The sequence below is a fragment of the Periplaneta americana genome, chromosome 3 (genome assembly GCF_040183065.1).
Source record: "Periplaneta americana isolate PAMFEO1 chromosome 3, P.americana_PAMFEO1_priV1, whole genome shotgun sequence".
NCBI classification, from domain to species: Eukaryota; Metazoa; Arthropoda; class Insecta; order Blattodea; family Blattidae; genus Periplaneta; species Periplaneta americana.
In genome coordinates this window covers 169,196,666-169,209,822 of record NC_091119.1, presented here as the reverse complement: position 1 = coordinate 169,209,822, position 13,157 = coordinate 169,196,666, and the positions used below count along the sequence as shown (strand labels likewise).

The following is a 13,157-nucleotide window of genomic DNA, read 5'->3' as shown; positions in this document are numbered from 1 at the left end:
TGATACAGCGTCGTAAAATAACCCAATAAAAAATATATGTGTAACTGGGGTGTTGACTACTTAAGGGTTAACATGATGAATTCGTTTGTTTACAGCTGTCGCCATTTGCTGACTTCCACTCGCCAGTAATCTTTCCTTTCCCAATCTTCCTCCTTGAGAGCTCTGGATATCATGACTACCTCGACATCTCGCTTCCGTTATTATTCAGAGGACAGATTGTTGTATGAGAACTCAGATTTGGATTTAGAAGAGGTTTCCAGCGACTCTTCATTTAGCTCTGGAGATGAATTTCTGGGTTAAAAGGTAATATTAGTAATGCACTTCTTGAATGATCTAACCACTGTCTCACTTTTCACAGCATCCCTTGAAGCTTTGGTCCATTCACAAAACCTGTTTTTCAGACCTATTTTCAAAGAAAAAAGTGCGTCTTATACACTGGAAAATATGATAGCTCTATTACCCAACAATACTGTAATTTCATAGAATTTGGGATATGTGTGGGAAAGGTACGCATTTTTGTTACTCCAAACATCTACTTATATTATTAACAAAAGAATTTTTAATATAAAAAGAACTGACTTTAACATATTTATGTTGTTTTATATTTACAAAATAATGGCTCAGGTCTGTATTTGAATAATATAAATCAGAGATCCACTTGAGTCTTATTCCCCCACCCTGCTGCAGCACCAGATATTTCCACATGTCTTCTCACCGCCTTATCCAGGACGTTGTAGATATCACGGCAACCTTGTAATGCACAGTCCACCACTTTGGGTAGGTGATCGAGGTGGAAGCGTTGTGACATCTCCATCAGTGCCACCTATAATAAATTGTAATTATTTACAATGGATATATTCTGTAAAAGTTACAATAACTATATTTCTTGCTCGTGCTTATGCAGTAAAACTCGTGGAAGTTTGAAGTAAATTTAATTATGTTTTATTTAACGACGCAACTGCCGAAGTTACATCAGTTTCGCTGGTGTGCCGGAATTTTGTCCCGCAAGAGTTCTTTTACATGCCAGTAAATCTACTGACATGAGCCTGTCGCATTTAAATACACTTAAATGCCATCGACCTGGATTGTGGATCGAACCCGCAACCTCGAGCACAGAAGACCAGCGCTATATCAACTATGCTACCCGGGCCGATGTTAACAGAAAACCACAATTTCAAATCACACAGAGTCTGTGTGCACTTTATGTAAGTTTCTGGCATCTTGTCAGCCTACTCGAGTTGTGGCTATAAAGGAAAAATCGAGACTGTGTTGGGTAAAGTTCCTGGGTAGCTCAGTCGTAGAGCATTGGTGCATTCAGCCAAAGGTCCCAGGATCGATTCCCAGTTCCAGAACAATTTTTCCCTTGAAATTATTCAATTCTACTTCACAGGGAGTTTTACCTGAAAACTAGATTTGCATAATATGTACTGTATTTTGTTCAAACATTTTTAACAAGAGCCAGACCAGGTCACATTGTCACACAATTGTACCTACACCAATTTCACCTTTCTGATAATCCTACTTGTCTGTGGTGTAATAATCATGATGAAGATCTGGGACACATTCTTCTATACTGTCCATCCATAAACCACAAAAGAAGTAAATTAAAATCATCAGTACCAGTTGCAGAAGATAGCTCTGTAGCATATATTGACTACACCCTAACTCTGGCTACTAGCAACAGGCATCTATAATGAACACCGATCAAAATACCCCTCATTTCTCATGAGAAACAAGAACTGAAAAGACTACAGTGGACTTTATATTTTCAGCAAACAGATGGATACATTAAATTGATTGATTGCTTGACTGATCCAGTACTATGAATAATTGCATTTTCTACACGATTTAAGTTGTAAGTGACATCAGTAATTTGACTACTAGAAACATTAATGAATCTACGAATCACACACCATGGCAAGCGCTTCGTTGCGAGAAGGATTTTGAATGTCTACCGCTTCCACTTCCTCTTTGTCAAGTCTTCACTGACAATGCAATTTAAAACTGCCAGCAAGAAGGACAGGCTCTGAATACAGTAGTCTTGCAGGTACTCAAAGGTCGCATTCCATTCTATTGTATTCACCAAACAAAGACTCCTACAAATCCTTGAATATGTGGGCACTAGTGGTAAATGTAGAAGTCCAGGAAAATTTTCTCAGTATCCTTTAAATACGATATTTTAAAATTTTCAGCAGAAGAAAGTGTATTAAACAGGATAATGAGCATATTAAGTGATGAAACAAAGACTCCTACAAATCCTTGAATATGCGGGCGCTAGTGGTAAATGTAGAAGTCCAGAAAACTTTTCTCAGTATTCTTTAAAATACGATATTTTTAAATTTTCAGCAGAAGAAAGAGTGTATTAAACAGGATAATGAGCATATTAAGCGATGAATTTTACACAGTTTTATATAGAGATGTCAAGGGACTGGACAAAAAGAGTGTATAATGCGGGATAGTGTAACAAATGGGCGTGTATTATCAGGGCTTCACTGTATTTGTATTTTATAGTCCTCATTTCCTCCTAAAACTCTCAAAATCCCCCCTGGTAGGGAACCACAGCTTTTGATTATATAAGTATGCCGCAGGAATATTAAATCACGTTGAAAAAGGTCTAGAAACACTGCTCTGTTGTATCAAAAGAAGGGAAATAAGAAAATTGTCAATGAAATTCTCTGACAATGATGCAGGCCATGTAACATGACTTTTCACAGAAAATCGTAATTTTCATGCTTGGAAACAGAAAAACATAGTTGTTGTTGTTTTCTAATGCCAGGAGTTTGACAATAAAGTCATTTGACCTCTTGCACTCCAATATTTTTCAAAGATATTATCATGACCAGCCACTGAAGCACAGATTTTGAGGTGTTCCGAATCCATTTCTTGGTTTGAGTTACACAATGGACAGTTAGGGGACTGATATATTCCAATTCTATGCAGGTGTTTGGCCAAACAATCATGGCCTGTTGCCAATCTAAATGCAGCTACAGACGATTTTCGTGGTAAATCGGGAATTAACTGTGGATTTTGATGCAGAGAGTTCCATTTTTTCCCTTGGGATTGTGTTATCAAATTTTGTTTGTTGAAGTCTAAGTATGTAGATTTAATAAATCTTTTCACAGAGTAATACGTAGATTTAGTAACAGGTCTGTAAGTAGCAGTGCTGCCCTTCTTTGCTAAAGCATCCGTATCTCGTTTCCCAGGATTCCACAATGGGATGGTATCCATTGGAATACAATTCTTTAATTGAGAGAGCATTTTAGTTATTTCTGCTGTTTGAGATGGTGTGTGTTTAGAGACGATTGATAGAATAGCTGCTTTGGAGTCTGACAATATAACTGCATTCCTAAATTTATTGATGTGGCATAGAAGATTCCTGAGACATTCACTTATTGCAATGATTTCTCCATCAAAACTTGTTGTTCCAAATCCAAGAGATCTATAAAGTGAGAAGAGACAGCACGTAACACCTGCACCGGCACCTTATTCTCTGGAGATCAAGGATCCGTCGTGAAGCCAGTTTTGTGGAGGGTACCTAAATTAATTGTCTCTAAAGAGTGTATAATACAGGATAGCATAACAAATGGGCGTGTATTATTGGGGCTTCACTGTATTTGTATTTTATAGTCCTCATTTCCTCCTAAAAGTCTCAAAATTCCTTCCTGGTTGGGAACCAAAGCTTTAAATTATATGAGTATGCCGTGGGATTTTAAATCACGTTGAAAAAGGTCTAAAAATACTGCTCTGTTGTATCGAAAGAAGGGCAATAAGGAAATTAACAGTGAAATTCTCTGACAATGATGCAGGCCATTTAACTGATGACTTTTCACAGAAAATCGTAATTTTCATACTTGGAAACAGAAAACATAGTAAAAAGCAAGCAGCAAACAAGACTACCTACTTGTCAATGCTAACCTATGTACGAAATAATACAATTACATAAAACTTCACCACGTACCTGTCCTGAGAGTGGCAATGCTGCTACTGTTAAATTTGGACCACCCGAATTTTCCTCCAAGTGACTGATGTCCACCAGTGGGATATCTCCGTTAGCAAGACTAGCTGAGCAGGCAACCATATATTCTGTCATTGGTATGCCCGCATCCATCAAAGCCAATGTTGCTGCATTCACACAAACACAGTAATTCCCTCCATCTGCCTGGAGAACCTAAGAGAAAAATCAAACATTGAAGCACACAGAAATTAACCTCACCTTATGGTGGCAGTAGCAGCTGCAATAGCATTTTATTTGAAGATCCTTTCAACTGCAGAGATTATCCAGCATCAAATCTCATTGTGGTCCAGAAATGGCCACCTCTATCAAGAAGAGGATTCTTCAATGTGTCGTAAATCTACACCTAGCACAGAATCCAGAGCTTCTGGAGGAAGATTTAAAGTTCATCATTTTCATTTGAGTTTGAACTCACGAACATCATATCCAGTTGCTAGAAAGCATGGTAACCACATCTTATGGTTCATTTTATATAAAACCAATTATACTGCAATCATGGAGCTTATCAACACAATTAATGTATATTTTAAGTAGCAGTAACAATTTTTTTAAAATAATTATTCAAAATGATTATCAGATTTTAAGCTAATAAAAAAATGAAGTGTTGAGGTAGGTGACATTTCTGTCACATGTTACAGTGCAAAAATGTCGAAAACATTAAAATCTTCAGAGCAATAACGATGAAAATACAAATGAATCTAAAAAAAAAGATTGCGAGATGACGAGGTGAGAACAGAACATAAAAAAGTTATTTACATTTTTAAAAATTAACTTCTAAAACTGTGTACACGTCACATCCATTACAAAAACACAGCTACCGTATTTCCTTATAGTTTAAAGTGTTAAATATTTTGCAAAATTTCTCATGTCCTGACATAAACTGACTAAATAATAATAATAATCCATGGCGCTACAGCCCGTGAAGGGCCTGGACCGACCAGCCGGCTGCTGGCCTCACGCCCACATGCCGAAGCAGAGGTGGACGATCATCCAACCAGAATGGAGGTATCGTGTGGTTAACACGATGATCTGCCCAGCCGTTATAGCTGGTATTTGCAACCGGATTTCGCTACCTATCGTAGCTCCCCAAGTGCATCACGATGCTGGGTGGGCACCGGTCCCATACACTGGCCGAAATTTCATGAGAAAATTTCTTCCCTCATGAGGACTCGAACCAGCACGCATTCCGTAACGCGAGTCCTAGGCAGGATGCCTTAGACCGCGAGGCCACGGCGCGGGACAAAAACTGACTAAATACGAACTTAAAATATTTATTAACACACCTGTCGTATATAGGGAAAAACAATTTCTCTTGTAAATGAACTATTCCTAGTTCTTAACCAATATTTATTTCATTCCTCAGATGTTTGTTGAGATTATTCGAAAAAAGATATAAGCCTATAACAATAATTTTGTAACTGCATTCTAACTGTGAATGTAGAGCTTCTTTAGCTAATGTGTTTGCCCTTCCATTTCCAGAAGTAGGCTACGAGCATATCCTACAGCACAAAAGAAGTAAATGTGGCCACAGTATTAAACTCCTTATATCTGTAAATAGTTGGTTCGAACTGAATTTATGTGCTATAAGAGAGTTAAAACAAGATTCGGAATCAGCCAGTATAGAAGTTTTCGGGAAATGTACCAAACTGATATAGATGGTATTTTATTATGTAAGAAAGAACACAATGTGGAGTGGGGAGGTAGGTTTATCTAGCCTGTAGTTTTTACACTGTTCACATCGTGTCTATAGGTCTCCTCTTTCATTTTTAGGTCATCCCAGTGATTTCAAACATATTACAAAATGGTGTATCCTAACTTGTCATTTTTCTTGTATATGCTGCATTGTACCTATTATAAGCAATTTTTTCTCGCACAATTAATGCACTCTTGGCAATTTTAAATAAGGCGGTATCTTTTTCTGTATTTAATTATATTTGAATTTCTGTATTTTAACTAAAAATGCTATAATTATCATCATCATATCCCTCACATATTAGACCCTACAGGATCTGTTACGGTCTCATGCCAGCGTTTGCGTGGTCTTCCCAATTTCCTCTTTCCTCTTGGTACATAAGTAAGAATCTGTTTAGCCCATCTTGTGCGATCCATCATTTCGACATGTTTTTTCCACTGAAGTCGATATTGTTGAACAAAATTAACTATAGGATCCATGTTTAGTTCCTGCAATATGTCCACATTTTTACGGTGTTCCAGCAAAGAGCATCCCGCTGTTCGTCGCATGAACCTCATTTCAGCTGTCGTCAGCCTTTGCTCATCAGCTTTTCTGATTGTCCATGCCTCGCTACCGTAAGTGAGGACCGGTCGAGCTAGTGTTTTATATACCTTTAGCCTTGTATGTTTCTGAACATGGGATGATTTGAAGACGGCGTTAATGACGCCAGTGATTTTTATAAATTTAGATATTTTGTTTGACATATCTTCATCAGTGATGTAAGAGAGGTTATAACCTAAATAGTTAAATGAATTAACACGTTCAATCAAAATATTATTTATCATGATCTTACTTGGAATTGGGTTCTCTCTCGAAAATGCCATGACTTTAGTTTTCTCTTTTGAGATTTCCATATTGAAATCTGAGGTGATTATTTGCAAATTATAACTGGCTCTTTGTAAAGCTTCCTCTGTTTGAGCGATAATAACCTGATCGTCGGCAAACAGTGTATCGAGAACTGTGTTTCGATTAATTTGAATTCCAGCAAAGGGTAGTGAAGTTCATTCCATCTATCACCTCTCCTACCTAATTCCCAACCTCACCTTCATGTGGTGCAACCTGTTCCTAAACAGACGAGGCTCTGGGGACAGAGTCACACCGGTATAACTGTTCCAACACATATGGAGGAAATGCCATATAAATGCCTGTCCAGAAGGCTATTAAGGTAGCAGTCCTACCACTAGACTACTGTGCTTCAGGCTTGTAACCTATCCACAGGAACTCTATATTACATTCAAGTCTCATAATATTAACAGCCGGAATACTATAATTATACACAAACAAAATAAGACCAAATAAACTATTATTAACATTAAAGTTATTTACCAATAATAATTCTATATTTTTTAATTTAAACTTTCTTTCATTTATTTTGTTTGGTTTCCTCCAGGACCACTTTACATAGAATAAGTCATTTCTAACTTTGTTTTACAATAATCTGACCCATTCCCTTGCCTTCATTCATTCGTTCTGATTGTCCTTATAATAAAAACAAACCTCAACAAAGATGTCAATTTGAGATCGTGGATATACTTCTGTCCTAATTGCTGCTTGAAGAGCCTGACGGAGATGCATTGACATTTCTTGGGATTTTCTGTCACCCCGTGGCCGACGCTTACGTTCACCTGTACTAAATGTTGCCATGCTGTACTGACAGTTCACCAGTGCTTTATCATGCAAAGCTTTTGTCCGGCTTCCGCGGATCTGAAACAATCACAATCTTAAATAAGGACATAGGCTTTCATTCTGTTTCCAATGACATCATAAACTCTGTAACATCGTCCGACAATAAGTGAAGATTTATTTCTATTAGACACATAACCTCACTTCTCAGCGCATCTAGGTATCCGAATACATCTAAGCTGTAACACAAAGTCAATATCGAATATCCATATTATTAACTACACACAAAATGTATATTTCCTACATACAAAATGCATAATGTTCCAGATATATTTGTATTACATCGAATGGAGCGTCAGAAACTTTACCTCATGAGGTCCATATACAGCTGCCAAAACCTTAGTATTCCCTTGCTCTAAATATGCACTACCATCAGGTTGACTAAATACTCCCAGTTTGCAACGAATCTCTCGCAATTCAGTTGCCCTACGCCCATCTAGTCTCAATCCCTGGTCTGAAAGCAAGTCCATTCCAGACATTTTCAATGCACGCTACAGTAGAGACTTCACGCGGATTAACAAATGATAACAAAAATGTCGGAATACCAATAGACATTGAAGTAATCGTAAAGTCACTAGATTTCTATTATTTATAGCAAAAGATACGTGCAATATTGTGAACTCAAATAAAATTCATATCGTGTAATAAATTACAGAGAACACTTATAGTCCTGAGAATATTTTCTTTTAAATGAATATGTAGACGTATTCAAGATTGGACAAGGGAACATTTTCATAAAGAAGACCAATAAAGTCGAAGCCGTAGATTGTGGCAACTCTGTTGTCCCAACAGTTGGCAGTAGTTGTAGGGACGAAATTTCTGCTTTTCGAACAAGAGGAGTAGAATACTCTACTCCTCTTGTTTTCGAATGAAAACTGAAAACTCTGTACCTGAGAGCTAGAGTGACGCAAGTCACAAAACAATAATTTTACAGGAGAGCCTAAAAACAAAAAAATTCTCATATTTTTGTTAGTTTTGCGCTCTTATTCGTTTCTTATGAATCTCATATTTATGTTATATAGACTACTACTTACTCTTGACATGACCAACACCTTTTATTTTCCATCGGTTTGTTACAATGGAATTAAATGGACTTGCGTTATTTTAGCTCTAAATATAACTAATACTTTCTGGACTTACATTTTATTATTCACATACAAAATAGCCATTTTTTTTATTCTTCTTCATGTATCAAAATACAAATAACAGTGGTTTAATATAATAGACATTCAAATTCAGTCTTATGGATTTCACTTAGGTAACACTTATTTTTTATGTCTTACACACGTATAGTAGCTGTTACAAGTGACAGAAACCTCATGTTATATTAATAAGGCTATTTTAATTAACAATATACCCAACACTGTCTAAACCTCAAAGCTATCAAAAACAAAATGTTATTTAAATTATATGTGATGTAATAGCCATTTTTAATTTACATTAATAAAACAGTGAAATTAAAAAAATACAAACTGTATAGGTTTCAGAGTCCACTTGAACTGTTCTTCACTACGGGAAGTCTTCTTCTCCTTCAGCATGTGGCTAGTCCCTCAAGTACGCTTTACATTCCTCTGGAATCCACTGCACAAGAATCATCAAATCTCTGTATTTTATTGTGCCAATTTTCTTTTTGAAAATTCTCAATTGTGGGAGTTCAATTATGGGGGATTCTAATAGTGTCCTTGTATTTCTTATCAAATCTACTGATCGAAAGTTTCCTCCAAATTCGATTTTGTAGAAAAAAATTCCATCAGAATTTTTCATAACTGAAACCATACTGCTGAGGAAATTAAAAATGCTTTATTCTGAGAGTTTTTTTTCCTAGAAATAAGCGGAGTGGAAGTGGAATTGATCAATGAGTGGAAATTCTTAAAATTCTTCAACTGCATTCTCTTCACAATAAAAGGTGACTTCTTAAATTTCAATATAAAGTTCGCCCAGTCATTGCATGTGAATATAGACATACCTGAATGCCTCTTCTTTGACCTTTCAATTATACTGTGGTCTCCATCGACCTCCATGTGAGTATGACCTCTCATGAGAAATTTATAGTTAATTTCTTTCAGACTACTATTCTTGTTAAGGAGCCACATATACATCATTACCATCATTAAATTTCTGTTTTGTCCTGCACAATTATCGGTCCAAACATTTAAAACTTCTGTTGCATTATCTTTTATGCTTCCATTTGCCCAGACTAAGAAACAAGACGCCATTTCATTTCCACCTCGCCCTCCAGTCACTTCATCCCATAGCATACACCAAGACCTTTCTGAAATTGGGCCATGTACTGTATAGTTTAGTGTCAATAGTTTTCTGAGGTAAAAACTTTGTGCATTTGTGAGGTATGGAGTGGGCAAGCACTTTTGCAGATCAGCCATTATAACTATGTGTTTTTCATTGTTTTTTTGCAGTTTCCTTATCCACCTTTTTCAAGCAGTACCTCATATTTGCCTCTTCCATATGCATATCTTGTTTTTTCTTTTATGGCTTTAATCTCTTCTTCTGTTGAAGCATCATGCAACTGTACACAGTAAAGATCGCATGTATCAAATGTATCAACATCTGGTTGGTGGAAATCTAAATTGAAATCTTCATTAAAGATACGCCTAAATAGCCATTTCTTCACTTCTTTAACTCCGGAAGCTTTACATTCATCAAGTAAAGTGCATATATTTTAGATAACTTATGTTAAGATGACTGCCCAAATATTTTTCTTTGTTCGTTCTCGACTATAATGGCTTTCATAAGAGGGATATATTCTTATGTGGGCTTTTATTTGCTCAATAATGCAATCAGGGGTTTTACTGAATGAAGAGTGTCTGCCACGTTTATCAGGTTTCACCATTCCAACTTCCGAAGTTTTCACCAATGCTACTCTCATAAAGGATTCTGAGATGGCTAAAGTATTCAGAAAGAATGTCTTACACACTGATTCTTTTGCAGGTTCTATTGTAAAAGAATACACGTTACTTTGTGACCTCACATTTGCCCTTGTTGAGTCCCTTGGTCTGCTCCGTTGTACTGGTTTACTCATGACACATGATGATATAAATTGACGTTTTGAATCCCAGGACCTGTTTTCATTCCAATATTCCTTATGAATTTGATTTCGCATAGTTTCAGTTACGCGTTATGTACATTTTAGCCAAAACCTAAGAGCTAAAATAGCTTATGTGGACTTACATTTGCTCCCTATAAAAATTATTAGAGCCAAATAGTAGTAAGTGGACTTACTTCAATTTGGTTCTAAAGTGAGTTGGACTTGCATCATTGTAATCTTGTTTATTTCGTTTATTACTATTATTAGAGACTTTTTGCTTTGCGGAACTCATGCATCGCAATAAGAGCACTTCAAAAGTGTAATAATATCATTTTCAAAAAAAGTGGACTTACGCCACTCTGGCTCTCAGGTACAGAACTGTGTCTGTGAATTTCGTGGATATCATGTGATTTAAGTTTTTTTTTTTTTTGACAGAAATTACAATTGTACAAAGGTAAGTTTCCTCACTAGGCTTCCCCTCACTGATATATATATATATAGGCCTATATATAACTGTTAAAGACAGATGCTTTTATGTTTGTAAATAAACCAATCTTACTGTGACATTCATTCGTAGTCTTCTAACCCAAGGGAGGATCTTTCACTGCAAACCCAGCTTTCTCCAATCTTTCCTATTTTTCGCCTTCATCTTATTCTCCGTGTAATAAACGATCCATATATCTGTGGTTTTAAGCCAAAAGTTGATATGTCCATAGTTTTACTTTACTTCTAATGTCGTCTGTCATCTTATATCTTGTTCTGCCCGAACTCTTCTCCCGTTCACCATTCGTTCCAGTGCATTCTTCAGTAGGCAATTTGGATCTTCTTAGCCAGTGACCCAATCAGCCCTTTTTTTCTCTTCCTGATCAGTTTCAGCATCATACACCCACTCTTTCCAACATAGCTTCGTTCCTTATTCTGTTTGTCCGTTTCACACGCTCCATTTTTCTCCATATCAACATTTAAAATGCTTCTAGTCGTTTCTCTCCACTTTGTCGTAATGTCCATGTTTCTGTCCCATACAATGCCGCACTTCACTAGTCTCTTCCTTAGTTATTTTTCCAGAGGTCCGCAGAAGATTCTCCTTTTTCTATTAAAAGCTTCCTTTGCCATTGCTATCCTCCTTTTGACTTCCTTGCAGCAGCTAATGTTACTGCTTATACTTATAGCACACCCCAACTATTTGAAGCTATCTGCTTGCTCTACTGCTTCATTTAGAATTCGCAAGTTTACCTTCTTTATTTTTCTTCCTGGTATGGCTATGTGAGAGGTGATGTAGGAGAAAGAATAAAGTGTATAAGATTTACTCGTACTATGGTATGGCTATGTTAGCAGAAAAGGAGACGATACTAAGGGATATGCTACTGGAGCTAAATGACAGCTGTGAGCAGTATGGGATGAAGATAAATGCAAGTGAGACGACGAAGACCATGGTTGTAAGAAGGGAAATAAAGAATGTAAGGATGCGAATTCTAAATGAGGCAGTAGAGCAAGTGGACAGCTTCAAATACTTTGGGGTGTACTATAAGCAATAACGTGAGCTGCTGTCAAGAATTAAAAAAAAAGGATACCAATGCAAAGGAAGCTTTCAATAGAAAAAGGAGAATCTTTTGCGGACTTCTGTAAAAAAAACTAAGGAAGAGACTAGTGAAGTGCTTTGTGTGAAATGTGGTATTGTACAAGTTAGGAAAAGGAGGACATTTCTTGATTTTTTAAAATCCACCCTGACCCTGGACAAAGACCTAAAAAGGAGGACATGTCCTGTCAAAAGATGATGTCTGGTCACCCTAATGAGAACAGAAACATGGACATTGCGACGAAGCGAAGAGAAGCGACTAGAAGTATTTGAAATGCGACTAAGCTTATGGAGAAGAATGGAGTGTGTGAAATGGTCAGACAGAATAAGAAATTAAGCTGTGTTGGAAAGAGTGGGTGAAGAAAGAATGATGTCGAAATTGATCAGGAAGAGAAAAAGGAATTGGTTAGATCACTGACTGAGAAGAAACTGTCTACTGAAGGATGCACCGGAAGGAATGGTGAAAGGGAGAAACGTTTGGAACAGAAGAAGATACCAAGTGACAGACGATATTAAGATTTATGGACCATATGCGGAAACTAAGAGAAAGGCAGAAAATAGGAAAGATTGGAGAATGCTGGGTTCACAGTGAAAGACCTGCCCTATGAATGGATTTTTTAATTTTTTTTTTATTTTAGTAGGTTATTTTACAACGCTTTATCAACAGCTTTGGTTATTTATCGTCTGAATGAGATGATGGTGATGCCGGTGAAATGAGTCCGGGGTCTAACACCGTAAGTTACCCAGCATTTGCTCATGTTGGGTTGAGGGAAAACCCCGGAAAAAACCTCAATCAGGTAACTTGTCCCGACCGGGAATCGAACCTGGGCCACCTGGTTTCGTGGCTAGACGTGCTAACCGTTACTCCACAGGCGTGGACTTATGAATGGATGAATGAATGATGGTGAAATGAGTCCGAGGGTCAATGTCGAAAGTTACCCAGCAGTTCTGCTTGATTTGGTTCAGGGAAAGCCTCAGGAAAAAAAAAAACTCAATCAAGATTTGAACCCTGGTGTGCTCGTTTCACGGCCAGACATGCTAACCGTAGACTTAAATTACACTGTAAGAAAAATACTGTTTGACTGTTTCTACTGAAAATGACCAATATTTG

General features: G+C 37.0%; 1 protein-coding gene across 1 annotated transcript; it reads right to left on the bottom strand.

Annotated features, from left to right (window-relative positions):
- Positions 1 to 536: 536 nt before the first annotated feature.
- On the bottom strand, positions 537 to 7,949 carry Ski6 (exosome complex component Ski6). Its single transcript, XM_069822280.1, has 4 exons — positions 7,736 to 7,949; positions 7,242 to 7,448; positions 3,959 to 4,168; positions 537 to 823 (listed from the first exon to the last, which is right to left on the bottom strand). Exons 1-4 carry the CDS (start codon positions 7,904 to 7,906, stop codon positions 647 to 649), a joined length of 765 nt encoding a protein of 254 aa, XP_069678381.1. The 5' UTR covers positions 7,907 to 7,949; the 3' UTR covers positions 537 to 646.
- Between the last annotated feature and the right edge of the window lie 5,208 nt (positions 7,950 to 13,157).